This window comes from Arachis hypogaea, chromosome 8, assembly GCF_003086295.3.
Source record: "Arachis hypogaea cultivar Tifrunner chromosome 8, arahy.Tifrunner.gnm2.J5K5, whole genome shotgun sequence".
NCBI lineage: Eukaryota > Viridiplantae > Streptophyta > Magnoliopsida > Fabales > Fabaceae > Arachis > Arachis hypogaea.
In genome coordinates this window covers 11,412,503-11,432,116 of record NC_092043.1, presented here as the reverse complement: position 1 = coordinate 11,432,116, position 19,614 = coordinate 11,412,503, and the positions used below count along the sequence as shown (strand labels likewise).

The 19,614-nt window shown below is 31.5% G+C and overlaps 1 protein-coding gene across 1 annotated transcript; it reads left to right on the top strand.

Annotated features, from left to right (window-relative positions):
- The first annotated feature begins 3,257 nt into the window (after positions 1–3,257).
- LOC112706101 (auxin transporter-like protein 3) lies at positions 3,258–6,866 on the top strand. The gene is made up of 7 exons (XM_025757219.3): positions 3,258–3,609; positions 3,699–3,884; positions 3,969–4,081; positions 4,211–4,394; positions 4,505–4,602; positions 5,016–5,481; positions 6,434–6,866. The coding sequence occupies exons 1-7, from the start codon at positions 3,454–3,456 to the stop codon at positions 6,644–6,646; spliced, it is 1,416 nt and encodes a 471-aa protein (XP_025613004.1). The 5' UTR covers positions 3,258–3,453; the 3' UTR covers positions 6,647–6,866.
- The last annotated feature ends 12,748 nt before the right edge of the window (positions 6,867–19,614 follow it).

Here is a 19,614-nt window from a genome sequence, read left to right as displayed (position 1 = left end):
ATTAAGACAAAATTGTTCCAGAAAATAAAAGCAATATTAATTTGTTAAATGATAAAAATAAAACTTGTCAAACTATATTTATACTTTAAACATAATTACGAAAAAAATAGTTCAAGGTAAATCAATGCAATATTAATTTGATAAATATATGAAAAAGTGAGTTTAATCCTAAGAGTAAATAATCTTAATCTTAAATCCCTGACAAATAACTAATTATATAATATCGCATATAATAATTTATAAATTGAAATAAAATGATAATTAGATAACAGTGTGGATATAATTAAGAATAATAATTATAATTAATAATTAATTGTAAATTATTGGAAAAGGATCGTATGATAATTCTACTTTATTAATTGTTGGAATGATAATTAATATAAAATTAATCATCATAGTTAACCAAATAATATTAGTTATATATATATTAATGATACAATAACTCTTATAAAATTAATTTAATTTAATATGATAATGCTGCTCTATTGTTAGTATATTTAATTATTAGTGCAATTAGGTATCTTTTAAATATTATCTTTTATTCAGTTTTCAGAAAAGAGAGAAAATAAAAAATAAATAATTTTTTTAATTTTTTGACCAACTAATACATAAAAGTGGATATTTAAATTAATTAAATAATAATAAATTCTTAAAAAAATTGACTAAAGGTCGAAAGTTAAAAGACAAATAACATTTTTCTTTAATTATTTAGACAGATAACCGAACATTTTATTTTATTTTATTTATTTTTTTAAAAAAAGGAAACCCACCAATTCAGCAATTATTCTGTTAGTGGGCCTGATGGGTTGGTAAGAGTTGGGCCATCAGAAACCACACAGTCTAATCAGACTTCTTTTCTTGCATTGCTCTTTTGACCAGACGATAAGGATCTAATAACTAAGTCCTACCCAAAAATAAAATTCTTCATTTTCGTTTTCCTTCACATATATTTTATTTAAAAAAAAATTAACTTGAATTAGTCGACTAGGGATGACAACACCATCGAAGGGTATCCACCCTATTCCTATCCGTTCGAAACGGATAATTATCCGCCCAGCAGTGGGACGAGTTCTTAAGCAGAAAGGGGGCGGACTTTAGATAATACCCGTTCTAGTATATATATATATATATATATATATATATATATATATATATATATATATATATATATATATATATATATATATATAATAATTTTAATATATAATATGTGTAATATATGTAAAATAATTAATAAAATTATTAATAGTATTGTGTATGATGATGGTTATATAAATTTTAAAATTTAATTTTATTTATTGGATTTTAATAATATAACAATAGGGGCAGGTAACCTGCGGAAGCAAGTTAGAGTTCAACTTTTTACTATTCGCGGGTAGAAGCGGGGCGAGTTCTATGAGGGTTATTGGAGGGCGGGGCGGGGTTGGGGCGAGTTCTATGAGGGTTATTGTAGGGCGGGGCGGGGTTGGATAGAGCAAAAATCCGCCCCTACCCGTTCCGTTGCCATCCCCTATGGTCGACTGGTTAGTTCATTCGTTGGATTTGAATTTCATTTTGTGTATGCAATAATTTATTGGCGAGCCACATATTAGTTCATTCGTTGGATTTGAATTTCATTTTGTGTATGCAATAATTTATTGGCGAGCCACATACCCTTAAATGAAGTCTAGGTTTACGACGAATTAATTCTTGACTTATCGGATTGGAATATACCGTGAACAAAAAAAATAATAAAAAATAAAAACTATGAAGTTAGGAGTAATTTGGAGCCATTCATATCATTAAGTAGCGTTAAAATGTTAAATCACTTGTAGGTGCATAAACACTAGAAAAAATTTTGAATAGAAGAAAACTTTGGCAATGACAAATAATTGAAAACGGAAATTTCGAAGCACATGTAACTTTATAGAGTTGTAGGGCACTTAGCATCATCATTGGTACATATCCCACTTCGATGGCCGAATTATGAAGAAGAACGTTTAGATAATCTAAAATAGCCGACTAATAATGAAGGAAAAAACTCAAAAAGTGAAATAAGAAAGGATATGAAGATGGGGTTATGATAACTGTATTTTTTAGTGAAGCCAGTTGTAATACGTGTGGTGCTAATCATGATTAGCACTAAGCTCCCTCTTCAAGAAATGAATACACCTTAGCGGAAATTATAATACATGAGTAGATATTTATGATTTTTTTTTAATTCTAACAATAATGTATATAAAATTAAATTCTAAAACTATTAGAATATATTTGATCTGCGTTTTCATTTTTTATTTTGATATTTAATATTTTATATTTTTAATAATTTTGTGAAAGAAAAAATAATGAAAATAATAATTTTTTTATTTTCATCTTTTTTTTAAAACAAATTTTTAGAAAACGTAAAACATTCAAAATAAAGACAGAAAATGAAAATACGACTACGAATAATATTGACACCTTTTATTTGTTTACAATTACGAATAGTTCAAGTTACCAACTCAATTATCCATTTTTTAAAAATCTAACTATCCTTTTTAATTAAAACTGAATTTTTTTTTTGGGTACAAAAACTGATGATTAAATTCCAGCTATATGAAGGTATTGTATGACAATTCAGAAGGTCATAAGAAGATTACTAAAATAAATAAATCCCATCACCCACTACAGAAAATTGTGTTTTTTTTTTTTTCACACTCTCACCCCTCTTCTTTTTTCATGATCAATCAGTGGGTATGCATGGGCTCTTTTGAGATTGTGAAAAAGAAAAATAGGGTAATGGTGGGCCAGCCCGCTCGTGCACTGCAGCTAGCCATGGGCCCACGGCCCATCAGAGCCCACAAAAACTGGTTATGATGATGAAGTTGCACCTTCATTGGTGAGAGAGAATTGTTATTAAGCCGCTAATTATCTTTTATAAGATGGACTAAGTTGTATAATATACTTACATGAGTTTAAATTAGGGTATTCTTCAAATATTACGAGTACTAATTTATATAACAAAAAAAATAAAATAAAATTATGATTCACGATTTCTATTTTTTTTTTATTTAAAATTGTTAATGACGATTTCTTCTTATTTTATACACGGCATATATCACTGCATTATACCAAACATCGTAATATTAAAAAAAAATCACCAATAACATTCCAATATAAAAAAATAGCTTTATTAAGCAGGCAAATATTAATTAATTTATATATTATTCTTCAAAAAAAGAAAGAAAGAAGAAAGGGTAAGATAAATAAATGCATGTGAACTAAGCAATATAATAGGTCCCCCACTAGGGGCCAATTGAGTAGTACAGTGGTGACTAAAAAGTTTATATAAGGAAAGTGAAGTATGCATAAGATTAACTAGCAATGTGTTAAATTAAAAAAACAAACAAACCATATATCTATCTATCTTTCTTTATATATACTCAAGTAGTCCCTTCTTGTAGTCCTATCCTCCCTCTCTCTCACCCTTCAACAATGGCTTCCGAGAAGGTTGAGACAGTTGTTGCTGGGAATTACTTAGAAATGGAGAGAGAAGAGGAAGATTCAAAATCTGCTGCTAGCAAACTTTCTAGCCTCATCTGGCATGGTGGTTCTGTCTATGATGCATGGTTTAGCTGTGCTTCTAATCAGGCATGCATAGTTAATTAATCAATTAATATTATTATAATAGAACATTATTAATGATAAATATGATTTGATTTAATTTGAATTGAATGCAGGTTGCACAAGTGCTATTAACACTTCCATATTCATTTTCACAACTTGGTATGGTGTCTGGGATTATATTTCAGCTTTTTTATGGACTCATGGGAAGTTGGACCGCATACCTCATAAGTGTTCTTTATGTTGAGTATAGAACAAGAAAGGAGAGGGAAAAGGTTGATTTTAGAAACCATGTAATTCAGGTGAAAAATTAATCATGGAGTGAGGGTTAGTTGCTTTAGATTATTCTTCTTCTTTCTTGTTCTAATAATACTGTTTTGTTGCAGTGGTTTGAAGTTCTTGATGGACTTTTAGGCAAACACTGGAGGAATCTTGGTCTCTTTTTCAACTGTACTTTCCTTCTCTTTGGATCTGTTATTCAACTAATTGCTTGTGCAAGGTATAGTAAACTAAACTAATTTCTATTCTAATTGACATATGCTAAAGTGACTAACTAATTACAATTGAGTCTACATCTATTACTGATAAAAAATAATATAAGTAATAGAATGAATATTATTATTTTCAGTAACATATATTACATAAACGACAATCTGGACAAGAGAACCTGGACATACATATTTGGAGCATGCTGTGCAACAACAGTGTTCATACCATCTTTCCACAATTATAGGATATGGTCATTCTTGGGTTTGTTAATGACTACTTACACAGCATGGTACATGACCATAGCTTCCCTTATGCACGGCCAGGTAAATTTAATTCAATTCAAACCTTACTTGTTACTACTACAAGTTACAAATTCATATTCTCATATTCATGTTAATAATAAATAAAATGTTTATTTTTTTTATTGATCAAGGTTGAAGGGGTGAAGCACTCAGGGCCAACCAAGTTGGTTCTCTATTTCACCGGTGCTACAAACATTCTCTACACTTTTGGTGGACATGCTGTTACAGTGTGAGGATTAGAGTATTCTAATCTTTAATTAATGCTTTAATTTGGTCTTACAAAATCAAACGTTTTAAATTAGTCTTTAAAAAATACAAAACGTCAGTAACGTTTAGGGTTTCTTCAATTAAAATAATATTTTTTTATTACAAAACGTTAATAACGTTTTATTCTTTTATAATTAAACTTTTTTATTGTAAAACGTCAATGACGTTTTGTGCTACCACCACAACCGTATAAACTAAAATAATCAAATATTTATGTATTTCACATTAAAATTATTCATATATAAAAATTTTAGCCCGTTTTTATAACATATGAAAATCAGACAATATAATTTACGGTCCAATGATTAAAATAAAATATCTTCACCTAAAAACAATTAGAAAGATAAATCTGACTCATATATTATGTTAATGTAGGGAAATTATGCATGCAATGTGGAAGCCACAGAAGTTTAAGATGATATATCTGATAGCAACATTGTATGTGTTGACACTAACATTGCCATCAGCTTCAGCAGTGTATTGGGCATTTGGAGATCTGCTTCTAACACATGCCAATGCACTCTCATTGCTCCCAAGAACAGGGTTCAGGGACACAGCCGTAATTTTGATGCTGATTCACCAGTTCATAACATTTGGGTTTGCATGCACCCCACTATACTTTGTGTGGGAGAAATTCATTGGTGTTCATGAGACGAAGAGCTTGTTCAAGAGAGCATTGGCCAGGCTTCCTGTGGTCGTACCAATTTGGTTCCTTGCAATCATATTCCCCTTCTTTGGTCCCATCAATTCAACCGTTGGATCTCTCTTGGTCAGCTTCACTGTTTACATCATCCCTGCCTTGGCTCACATGATCACTTTCGCTCCTGCCCCTGCTAGAGAGGTCAGTTGCATTCTAGTTAAATCTGTCAAATTATTTAAAGTTTGTTTGGAATGTTCGAAATTAAAATTCACTCGAGAGCTAAATTTTTTTTCTTACTTTAAAACAATTAAAAATAAATAATTTAAATTTTTTTAAAAAATCTCAATTCTCATTTTTTCTTTGTTTGTAAATCAGATCAAAAGGGATTTGATTTCCAAATCCACTCATACACTATTCAGACTTGAATTCTATTCAATTAATATATTATAGTTATTTTAAATTATAGAATTAAATTTTAAATAGAAATAAATTATTTTCTTAAAGAAAATAGAATTCTTTTCTCATGTTAAATAATTTTTAAATAAGCTCTTAATAAATTTTAACTATTAATTTCATACAAAGACAATTACACGTGAGTTTTTATTGAGATATACATTGCATTTTAATAGTTTAATTATTATTTTGGTCTCTATAGGTTTTTCAATGAATTTACAACTAGTTCTTATACTTTTTTTTCCTTTTTGATTAGATACCTATACTGTTTTTAATTTTGTAATTAGATCATTTTTTGTCAAAAATATTAAAATTAACAGAATTTTTCTCTCAAAAAATTTGTCATCAAATATCTAATTAGATTTTTAGTTGTAAATACCTGTAAATTGCAGAAAAACATTCTATTAACTTTAATATTTTTTTATATTAAAAAAGACCTAATTATAAAATAAAAAATAGTATAGAAATCCAATTTAAAAAAATATAAAAAATTAGAAAGATCAGTAACATTTTAATTAAATTTATCAAATCATTTAACTATTAGTTTCATATAAAGACAATTACTTGTGAGTTTTTACCAATACATACATGGATTCCTTTAATTAATTAAATTTTCTTTTGCTGATTAACTAGGTGTTTATTATTAATGTAACAACTAACAAGTTAATTATATCTTTTTCTTTTTGCAAACTTTGGACAGAATGCTGTGGAGAGACCACCATCAATGTTAGGAGGTTGGGTAGGATTGTACTCCATGAATGTGTTTGTGGTGGTATGGGTTTTGGTGGTAGGGTTTGGGTTGGGAGGATGGGCAAGTATGCTTAATTTCATTCACCAAATCAACACTTTCGGACTCTTTGCAAAGTGCTATCAATGTCCCCCTCACAACAAGCCTTCAATTAAATTAAATTAAATTAAGTTCCTAATTTTCCCAATTTCTACTTATATTTTGAGATCGCCATACATGTGTGTAAAGAGATTGCCATTTGTATTTTTTTTTAATTTTACTTTTCTCTTCTTTTTTTCATTTTTTTATTTTACTACTAGCTACTATATTAAGCTAATTGGTGTTAATTGTGTCAACTAAAAAAGGGAGTGATGGCAATCATGGCCACCCCCTATTATTATTATTATTATTATTATTATTATTATTATTATTATTATTATTATTATTATTATTATTATACGAAATCAGATTTAGAATTTCGTGTGGGGGTTAATCATTATTTCATGTTGTGATAATTTAGATCTTTATATTATCGAAAATATACTACTCATAATTTTATGCTCTATCGCTATTTATGTTATATATTCTAAGCTAACTTAAGCATCTTAAGAGAGACATGTCAATGAAACATTGATAAGAAGTTTCACCTTTAAAACATTATTATTTATACATTTAACAAAATAGAAAAGAAAAATCAATAACTTGTAATATAAACTAAGAACCAAAAGAATTATTAATAGTTTAATACTACCTGGCCCTGGCTATTTGATAATTGACACGTACACCAATTTGTATCCAACAAAAAGAATACTTTGAGATTTGTTTTAAGAATAATGGGAATTAATTTTGGGAATTCCATGTTAGAGAAGATGGAAAACGACAACGACCTAATTAAATATCGAAGGTTGCGAAGATGAGATATGTTGGAAGATTGAAGATCAAATCTCACGCTGAAATTATGGTGTGATCTCATCATCACATCCAATAATCTTATCTCAAATCCCTTGCAAATATGAAAATGTTCATTGTTCTCTTTATAGATTTTCTTAAAATTATTGATAGCCTAACTGTTGTGAAAGATGAAGTATGTGAATTGGCTTTTTTTTTCATATTTTTTTAATGTTGGTGAATATCTTAAATGTTGGGTATGTGAAGAGTGTATTATTCGATCTGATCAAAGGTACAATATACAAGAGGTATTTATAGGTGCTAAATGAATCAGAGTAATAAAGGCACAGAATCCTATAATTAATATACAGATATACTATATAAATATAGACGATACTAATTGATCTTAATTGATGCTAATGATTCTCTAACATCCCTCTTCAAACTCAAGTGGGAGCTAAGGATACCAACTTGAGTTTGAATAACAAAGTCCGGAAACGAGTCGGGTGATGAGCTTTCGTGAAGATATCAGCAGTCTGATCTAGTGTTCCAACAACAATGAGACGAATAGCATCAATAAGGATACGTTGCCGAACAAAGTGACAATCAAGCTCAATGTGTTTGGTGCGTTCATGAAAGACATCATTATGAGCGATTTGAATAGCACTGCGGTTATCACAAAAAACATTAGTAGGGGACGACTGAGGAGCACCCAAATCTTTGAGAAGCCAACGAACCGAGACAACTTCAGCAGTGGTGTCAGCGAGGGCACGTTACTTAACTTCTGTGCTTGAGCGAGCAGTGAACGTTTGTTTCTTAGCACGCCAAGAAACAAACAGTAACCAGTAGTAGAACGACGATCAGTGGGATCACCAGCCCAATCAGCATCGGAGTAAGCCTGAAGAGACAAAGAGGAATGGGCAGAAAAATAAAGACCATGAAAGAGAGTGCCTTTGATGTAGCGAAGAATGCGTAGAACTGCCACATAGTGAGTAGTACGAGGAGCTGACAAGAACTGGCTAAGTACATGAACCGGATAGGCGATGTCTGGTCGGGTGACAATCAAGTAGACGAGACTGCCAACTAACTGTCGATAGAGAGTCGGATTATCCAAAACAGTGCCATCCATGGGGGTAAATCGAACATTAGGCTCAAGAGGAGTAGACTCAGTGCGACTATCTGTAATCCCAGCACGAGCAAGAAGATCTGAAGCATACTTAGCCTGAGAGAGATAGATGCCATCATCGGTGGAGATGACCTCGAGACCAAGAAAATAGCTGAGATAACCAAGATCTTTCATCTCAAAGGTACGGTGAAGTGAGGCCTTGAGATCAGAAATACCATCAACATCATCTCCAGTAATTATCATGTCATCAACATACAAAAGTAGAAGAACAACTCCACGTTCGCTTTTACGAATGAAGAGCGCATTCTCATGAGGGCTAGAAGTAAAACCAAGACTGCATATGGTAGTGCTGAACTTGTCAAACCATTCACGAGGAGCTTGCTTAAGTCCATAAAGTGCCTTGCGAAGGAGACAAACCTTATTAGAAGGACAAGGATATCCCGGAGGTGGTTTCATATAGACTGTCTTTTTCAAATCCCCATTAAGAAATGCATTCTTCACATCCATCTGACTGAGAGACCATTTTTTAACCGCGGCAATGGCAAGAAGAGCTCTAACAGACGTAAGACGAGCGACAGGGGCAAAAGTCTCTTCATAATCAATACCATACTCTTGCGTACAACCTTGAGCAACCAAGCGGGCCTTATAACGGTCAATAGAGCCATCAGAGCGAGTCTTGATCTTGTATACCCATCTACTGCCCACAACTTCCTGATCAGAAGGAGGATCAACCAGATCCCAAGTGTGTGCTTTTTCAAGTGCCTGTAATTCTTCTTGCATTGCTTGTTGCCAATTTGGGTTTGAGGAGGCTTCTCTGAATGTCTTAGGTTCATGTTGATGAAGAATAGTAGAAAAGCAATGGTAATCAAGAAGATGAGGAGGTGGATTCCTTACCCTAGAAGAACGAGCGGAAGGAGGAGGCATGACGGTAGGAGCAGGATCATCGTTCGGTCTGGAATCATCGGGAGATGGAGAAGGCGGAGGAACAGGAGGCTGTGGAGGGTCACTCGAGATAGGACCTGTAGAATCATCACTAGGAAAAAGATCAACATTGGGGTTAGTAAACAAAGGTGACTGAGTAGTAGGAATTGACTCAAAGGATGAGAACCGAGAAAACATGTGATGCTCCCAGAAGACAACATGACGAGATATACGAATACATTTAGAGAGAGTATCCCAACAACGATAACCCTTGTGTTCAGTGTCATAACCAAGAAAACAACACATACGAGCCCGAGGTTCAAGTTTACTATGTTCATGAGGCTGAAGAAGAACAAAACATACACAACCGAAAACTCGAAGAGAACTGTAATCTGGGGGGTATGATAAAGACGCTCAAAGGGAGTAACATTACCAAGAACAGAAGAAGGGAGTCTATTGATAACATGAACAGCAGTAAGAACAGCTTCACCCCAAGTACGTTCAGGACACGAAGAAGAAAGGAGCATTGCACGAACAAAATCAAGAATATGACGGTGTTTGCGTTCAGCTCTACCATTTTGTTGAGACGTACCAGGACAAGAAAACTCAGACAGAGTACCCTATTCTGCAAGAAAGGCTAAGAGTTTGGAATCACAGTATTCCATAGCATTATCACGTTGGAAAACCTTAGTGACCTTGGAAAACTGAATTTTAATCATAGTAACAAAGTTGATATAAATATGAGATAACTCATGGCAATTAGTCATCAAATAAACCCAAATAAAACGGGAATAATCATCAATAAAAACGACAAAGTATCGAGCTCCGTCCATAGAGTGAGAATAATTTTATCTTTTAAGTTATAGCTCATTAGAATAGTTTCTATAATTTATAGAAAGCGTATTGTAGAAAAAATTATATTTTATTCATAAAAAAATAATCTGCGAGAACGTATATTATAAAAAAAAATATTTTTTATTTGTAAACATACAATTTACTAGAAGCATATTGTCAATTCTTAACTTCTCCTTAAATACCGTTTTATCGATATGTATGAATTCCCATACTGTTTTTGTAATATTAAAATAAAAAATCACTATTTTATATATTAAAAATATAAAAATAAAACCAAAATTTAAACAAAATGTATTATATCTATTTTATTTTATTTTATTTTCAAACTTACATCTTGCAAATTTAACTTTTTTGATCCAAAATTAGAAAGAAAAAGGATTATATGGACAAGAAAAAAAAAGAAAATCATATACTTGATCAGAATTAAAATTTTATTTAACCATGTTTAAAAGGCATATATTCTGATAATGGAACGAAAATATGGAAATTATTTTTTTTTACCAATAATTAATCAATATTCTCTTTTTCTCTCTAGAATAACAACTCAACCTTAAAACTTTGATCATCTACTATTTTATTGATTGATTATTGGATGGTTAAAAGGAAAAATTAATTCTCTAACAAATCTGTTTTATGAATTTGGTTTTAGTTGTCAACCTATAATCTAATTAAGTTCACATATCATAGATTGGATGCTATCTAATGTAATTTGTTTTCAACTTTTCATTAGGTGTTGTAAAACAGGATTATAGAAAATTTTATCAAGCAGTAAATATATAAATACTTAATATCGCATCATATAAACGTATGTAAATAATACATTTAGGATGACAAAGGTATTTTTCAAAATATATAGATAAAATTGTTAATGAAAAGTATAGTCATTATTAATTAAATATATAATAAATAAAGATTACCCGTTCATTTAAGTGTAGTAAGCCATAAAAGATTTCATTAGACTTTGACAAATACTATAACCTAGCATAGTAGCAAATTTTTTTACTATGTATCTTTTAAGTTAAAGTCTAATCTGTCACATATATAAATTTTATTTAAAGATTTATTGTTGGCCAATAAATTATTGTACAAGACAGAATTCGAATCCTTTGACACTTACTTAAACGGACAAGTGAGCTGACTACTTGATAAGCATAGTAGATTTTGACAAAGGCTTTTTTTGTTTCTCATGGTATCTTCAAATCTAGCGAGTCAATGACTAATTCGTCGCAAATCAGAACTTTATTTAAAAGTTTGCCGTTGGCTAATGAATTGCTATATTACAAGACATTATTTAAATTCTTGATACTTATTTAATCGGATTAGTAAACTAACCACTAAATCAACTAAACTTAGATTTTGACAAATACTATAACCTAGCATATTAGCATTTTTTATAAAAAGATATAGATGAAGATAATTTCCCTTTTCTATAATAGCAACAAGTAAGTTGAAGGACATGGGCCCGAGAGATAGATGGGCCCAAAGTGTGGTGGGCCTAGCATATCGTCCTTGGTTTCGTGTCCAAAGGGATGTAAAGACGTTGAAAAGTAAAATGGCTACAACGTGAATAAATGCTTTAACAGCTACCTCATCCACATGCTATGCTTAGCTCTATTCGTCTTCAGCATTTTCAATTTTCAACTCCTTCATCTCTTTCGGAACAACTAAAAAGCCTCTTTGCCACCAAATATTAATATATTGAATTATTTAAATGCATAGATAGCTTTTCACGGTTAATTAGATTAAAAAATACTATATATGTAAATACAAAAATTTAATTACAAAATCAGTTATATGTATTTTTAATATATATTTTTTATTTTATTTAATATATATTCTATACAGATTAACACACCATTTTATGCATTATATGTAGAAATAACAAAGTTTAAAATGCACATGGACATACATGTGGTAGTGACGATGATAATATTGAATTTGAAGGATTGAAGAAAAGAACAATCTATGAAACAGTGATGGGGTAACCAACGAGGCCACAAGTTCTCATCATCACCATTTTCTTCTAGAGAAAGTTCCAAGTCAAGGATTGATAAGTAGCTATCATAGAATATTTCAATTAATTATTTTTCTTGTGGACTCATCAAAATATAATGAAGAAAGGATCATTGAATCTTTGATGATTTTACAAAGAGAGTTATTTGCTTTTTGACCATCAATCAAAATCATAAATAAAATATCACTTGAAAGAATGGACCACCCCCTATATTAAGAGAGCCAGCATTAAAAGTCACTTTAAAAAAGAAAAAAAGAGGTGGTTCTATATCTATCACCTGGTTAGGGGACCTAATATCTTAGAAAGATAAGGTAAGAGTACCTGTAACTTAGAAAAAGTTCATAATAAAAGGTGGTTATGAGTTATCACACAACTTCAAACGCTCCAAGACCCCATTCTCAAGTACATTAGTTTAGTTGCCTCATCTATAACAATTTATGGTGTATTATTCACACTAATAATGTCTTATTAACGGTTAACCCATATCGACGGATGTAATCTGTCGTTATCATATTAGAAAAGTTGGATTCGTATTTAGTATAGCGACGAATTCTTTAAAAAGTGTGTTGCTAAAATTTATCGTTAATTAACGATATATAAAATCTTTTGTTGCTGATTATCACCAACACAATTTTTATGGTTGGATATTATTTGTCATTAATTCCGTGGTTAAATTTAATATTTCTGCCACTAATCAATAAAATTTCGTGGTTAATGTGAAAGAATCTACTTGTGGTTATTATTAGAATGAAATGTAAAATAGTACCGGTCATTATTATTATTATTATTATTATTATTATTATTATTATTATAATAATAATAGTCACCGAAAAAATTCAATGTCCAATATATAATTTAGAAGTAAAATTAAATGCTAAATTAGGAGGTAAACCAGTATGAAAAAAATAATTATCATAAAATAGATATTATTAATTTTGAAGTATTTAAACATCTAAAAAAGAATGTTATCATCATTTTATAAGAGTAATAATTAAATTAGTTCTTAAAAAGATAAGACATTTTTTAAATTTGTCTCAGAAATTTTTTTTAATTAAATTAGTCCATCAAAAATTAAAATTTAATCATATTTATCCTCGAATCATTTCATTATATATATATATTTTTTAAAGATTGATGTTATAAAATGTTAATTAGACATTAACCAAATATGTTTATGAAAATTTATTAATTTAGTCATTTTTCAAATTACAAAAATCATATTTTCAATATGACTTAGCGATTAAATTGATAAATTTTCATAAATATATTTGATCAATGTTCAATTGGACATGTTAGGTATCATGTATGCCATGAATTAATATTTTATATTATCAATTGTTGACAAAAATTGTAGGTGGAATAACTAAAGGACAAATATGTTTAATTCATAATTTTTGAAAGACTAATTTAATTGATAGATAATAAAATAATATTTTTTAGGAACAAATTTAAAGAATACCTCATTTTATGGACTAATTTAACAATTTAGGGATGCACACGGATCGGATCGGATATAGCTTAAATTTTATCCGATCCACACTGCACTCATCGGATCGGATCGGATACAATATCCACAATTTTTCAGGTCGGATCGGATATCGAGTATATCCGCATAATTAAAAAATATTTTTAAATTTCATTTTGCTATTTTTACGTAAAAAATTCATTTTTTACCCTGTTTAAGCATATTTAATTCTAAAATATTATTAATAAAAGTTCTCTTGAATAACAAAAAAAAAAATAATAACACAAGATTTAAGTTTGATTATTCTAAGTCGAAGTACAATATAAAAAATAAAAAACAAGATATCATAAAATTCATAAAACAACACACTAAAAATCATATCACATTAGGGTTTATTTTCTTAAATTATGCTATTTATATGTGATGTGCGAATAAACAAATTTGTGGATCGGATCCGCGAATATCACTGTCAAATCCACAATCCGATCCTACCATAATGCGGATCGAATTCGATCCAATCCGATGACTATGCGGATCGGATATTCCACAAAATTTGAATCGAATGCAGATAATTGTCGCAGATATGTGGATATTATCCTATCCATGTGCGGTCCTCTAACAATTAGCCATAATTACTTACTTACATACACGTGGCCTCGTTGATAGTTAAATTGTTACAGATAATTTCTTTTAACTTATTTTGTTTCAAAGTTAAAAAATATATGTCAGGAAATTTTAATTTAATGGCGAGAATATTATGTTATAACATATAATACTTGGGTATTATAAAAAAAAATTGTTTGTTTAGCGTTCTAAATGGTTGGGAATTGCTTTTAATATTCATATGAATAAATTAAAATACGTATTCTTGGGAATAGTTTTTTAATATTCAAAATAACCTCAATATCAATAAAAAGATGAGTTCTTTTGTCAATAAACATATATAATATTTGAAGAATATATATAATAATAAATTTATATCTTAAAATTTTTATTTTAAATAATATTACATGATTAACAAAATTTATTATTTTTATTCCATACTTAACAAATTCTAAATTCCTTAAATTCTAGTAGTAAAAGAATAATATAAGGTATTGACACAAAGTATTGACTATGTTGAGTTAAGAAATTAACTAAATTAATTAGTGATGATAAATACTATTTTTGGCAAAATAAATAATTAGTGTTGATTAATTAATTAATGAGTATATGTTGCTAATTATTTATTATTATGTTGCAGGCCTTAATTAAGTTGAGCAGCACAAATGAAATGGAAAATAAAACAAAAATGTTGGGCTGAAAGCAAAGAAAAAAGCCAAAGAAATCAAATCGGGCCAAGCATATCAATACCCGATCCAAGCCCGATATGGTTTCAGAAAAGTAAATCCCTCTCTTTTGCTTAACCAAAAGCAACGTTCATCTCTCTTTTGTCCTAGTCAAATTAGAGTTTCAGAAAAGTAAGAAAGAAGAAAGAGAGAGAGCTTCTTCACCAAGCTAGTCACCAAAGAAGCAAGAGAGAGAAGGATTAAGCTTGAAAGGCAGATATCAAATCACCCAGATCAAACCAAATCTAGCTTTAATTAAAGGTAACCCATTTCCTCTTGCATGCATCAAATCTTCATCTCTTCTTCCCAACACTCTGCTCTATCCGAAATGGGATACAAGAGAAAGAGGATTTCTGTTCTTCTCTGCTGTGTATCTACGGTCTTAAACAAGACTTGGGGACCAAGTTAGTTTTCAAGGGCTCAGATCATGTTGACCATTGGAAGATTTCTATGGTTGCTGATTTATGGCTTTCGGCCAAGATGAGGAAGTCAGAAGGAGAGTTTCTATTCTGAGGATTATTGAGAAAAAGTAAATTTGTGGTTGGTGAAGCTCAAGGCTCAAGGTGTTGACCTTGGGAGAAGATCCCAGCAACATGCAAGGAGAATAAAAGAAGACTTCTTGCTCATTCAGAAGTAAGGAGAGAAAACCAGAGAGTGAGAACAATGTGTTGTTAAGAAGTTCCTCTACTTGGATAATGCTTTCTTTCAAAGAAGCATTTGGCCAATACTGAAGAACTGCATCTGAGGTTTGCGAATCTGGTTTTGCACATAGCAAAGAGGCTGTTGATGAAGTCAATCTCCTTCATGTTTTTACTGATTGTAATGTACTTTTCTAAGTTTATCTTTCTGTAATTTCTTGTGAGAAAAGGCATTGTTAGAAAGCTCAAGTAAAAGCCATGAGTGGAAAAAGGTTGAGTGATACACTTGAGAGAAAAGCCTAGAGTTATTTTCTGATTTCTTTAGGTTGGTTAAGTGTCTTGTATCTTGTACCTGTTTGGTATCCCTTTCTTAGTTGGGTTAGCACTAAGAGTGAACAGTTAGGAGTTGGCATAGCCAATGTCAAGTTAGGTTAGAACTTGAGTGTGAAATTGGTGTATGTAATACTGTTAACTATAGTGAAATTCTTCCATAGTTGTGGAGGAGACTGGATGTAGGTTGCATAGCACAAGGCAACCGAACCAGGATACATGCTGGTGTTAGCTTTTCTCTTATCTGTTGAGTTCTGTTTTCTGATATTCATGAGACAAAAATAAATTGTCTCATAAAATTCCGCTGCTGTGTTCAGACAGAACCTGAATTGAAAGTTTGTTTAAAAGGGTAATAACTGCAACTAAAAGGAAGGCATAGATTCAACCCCCTTCTATAAGCCTACCACAACCTTCAATTGGTATTAGGAGCTAAGGTCTCAAGAATCAAGCTTAACCGCTTGGAGCAAAGATCCAATGACGAACAACTTGGGCACAACCACAGTTGCCAACACCCTCACTGAAGGCCAGTCAAACAACCGGCCACCTTTCTTCAACGGAAAAAACTACTCCTACTGGAAAGAAAGGATAAGGATTTTCATTCAATCCATTGACTACAACATATGGAAGATTGTTGTGAGCGGTCCAAAGATCCCAACAAAAACAAGTGCTGATGGAGTGGTGACTCCAAAAGAAAAAGCTGAATGGAATGAGGATGACAAGAAGAAGATATAGCTGAATGCTAAAGCAATCAACCTTCTTCACTGTGCTATCAGCTTTGAAGAGTACCGGAAGGTGTCTAGATGCAAGACAGCCAAAGAAATCTAGGAAAAACTCCAGGTTACACACGAAGGCACCAAACAAGTAAAAGAAACGAGGATTGATATGCTGCGAAAAGAGTACGAGATGTTTAGCATGAAGGATGGAGAAAGCATTGATGAAGCGTTTGAGAGATTCTCAATCATAATCAACAACCTTAATGCTATGGGTACAAACTATGCAGAACAAATCTTGGTGAGAAAACTCCTTAGAAGCCTCACAAAAGAATGGGAAAACACTGCCACTGTTCTAACCGAGAGTAACAACATAAGTCCCATAACCTATGATGAGCTAAGAGGAAAACTCCTTGCCTATGAAGCCACACACACAAACACAGACTCAAAGAAAAAGGGAATAGCCCTCAAGTTACAAATAGAACTGAAAGAGAGTGAGTCTAGTGATGGTATTTCAGACGACGAGCTTTTGTTTTTTGCTAGGAGATTTAGAAGAATGATGAAGAACAAGGGCAAATACAAAGATTCAAGTTCAAAAGAGCACAAGATCGACTTGAGCAAAGTGATGTGCCATCACTGCAAGGAGGCTGGACACTTCAAGCTAAACTGTCCAAAGCTCAAAAAGGAGGACAAAGGAAAGAAGGAAAGGAAGAGAGTACTCATGGCAGCTTGGGAGGATCTTGAAAATGACTCAAATGAAGAAGAAGAATCTGAAGGAGATGACAAAGACTGCTTCATGGCTAGAAAAAACAATCTTGATGAGGTAAACTATTATGATTTGACCATTGAAGACTTGCATGCTATTATTGATGATCTCACTTTAAACACATCAAAACTGCTTGATAAATACAATGAATGCAGATCTGAAAGAGATGTGTTAAGAGCTGAAAATAATTTTTTAAAAGAAAAAGTGAAGGAAACTGAATGTGCTTTAGACATCATTGAAGAAAACAGATTTCTAAAATCTGAACTTGAAAAATTAAAAGGAAAGCACATTGTGGATCCTTCTCATGAGTTAATTGCTGAAAATGAAAGATTAAATGATATGATTAAAAAGCTGAATGGTGACTTAGCAAAATTTGCTCAAGGTTCTAGCAACTTGGACAAATTACTTGCAAGTCAAAGACCATTGTTTGAAAAATATGGTTTAGGCTACATAGCCAAGGAAGATGCGGTTTTTAATACTTCCTCTATAAAATTTGTGGCTTTTTCATCAAATACCAAATCCATACCAAGCAAATCAGGTATCGGATATGTTTCAACTTGTGAAGAAAAATTTGATGAAGCAAACACAAGTGAAACTGAGCCTTCACCAAGAACTGGTCCGAGTTCAAACCGGCCAGGTTTGGGTTACATTTCGAAAAATGAGGATGCTTTTCAAGAAACCACTATTTTACAACAAAACCTCATTTTCGAAAGGTAAAAATGTTTAAAAAAATTCTGGTGAAAATATTTTTGCAAAGAGGAATAATTATAACAAAAATCAGTTTGTCAAAAGAAATGCATCTCCTTCAAAAACCAGAAAATTCCAACCATTTAATCATTTCAAGCAATATAACTTACCTCAATTTCAGCGGCACACATCAGAAAATTATTGTGTTAATTGCAAGAAATTTGGTCACTCATATGCACAATGCTTTATTGAAAAGAGAGTTGTAGGAAACAAAGTCTATAATGTTGTTTGTGATTTCAATGCACTTGGGCAACCAAGATGGATTAACTTCAGAGGATCCAAATTAATTTGGATACCTAAGGCTACTTGAAACTCATCATGCAGATTTGCCTAGCATCCAAGAACAAAAAAGACATGTGGTACATGGATAGTGGATGTTCAAGGCACATGATTGGAAGGTCAACCTACTTCATCAAACTAAACAAGTATGATGGATGTTTTGTGACCTTTGGAGATGATGGTAAAGGTAAAATCATTGCTGTTGGAAAAATAGGTAATGAGCAATCAACTTTCATTGATGAGGTACTTTTGGTATGTGGTTTGAAACACAATCTTTTGAGTATAAGTCAGCTGTGTGATTTAGGATATTTAGTGACTTTCAAAAGATCTGAATGCTGTGTTGTGAATAAAAATACAAATGAAGTAATGTTTGTTGCCGAGCGTTTTAATAATATGTATGGACTTACTCTTGATGAACTAAAGGATCAAAATGTAGCTTATCTTCACTCTAATGAATCTGAAAAGTGGTTATGGCATAAAAGATTGGGCCATGCAAGTATGTTTCAAATAAACAAACTTGTAAAGAAAGAATTAGTAAGAGGTCTTCCGTTGATAAAGTTTGACAAAGACATCACCTGTGATGCTTGCCAAATGGGAAAACAAACAAAAAGTTCTTTTAAACCAAAGGAAGACATCTCTACTAAAAGACCACTTGAGTTGCTACACATTGATTTATTTGGTCCAACAAGAACTCAAAGCCTAGGTGGTAAACATTATGGTTTAGTAATTGTGGATGACTATACTACGTTTGGTTGGGTTTTATTTCTTGTACACAAAAATGAAGCCTTTTTGGCCTTTGAAACTTTTTGCAAGAAAATTTAAAATGAAAAGGATTTAAAAATCTCTTCTATAAGAAGTGATCATGGAACTGAATTTGAAAATAATTTATTTGAATCCTTTTGTGAGGAATTTGGAATATCTCACAACTTCTCTTGTCCAAAGACACCACAACAAAATGGTGTGGTGGAAAGGAGAAATAGAAGCATACAAGAGATGACAAGAGCTATGCTTTATGAGAGCAATTTTCCAAAATTCCTTTGGGCTGAAGCGGTTAACACGGCTTGCCACATTTTGAATAGAACAATCA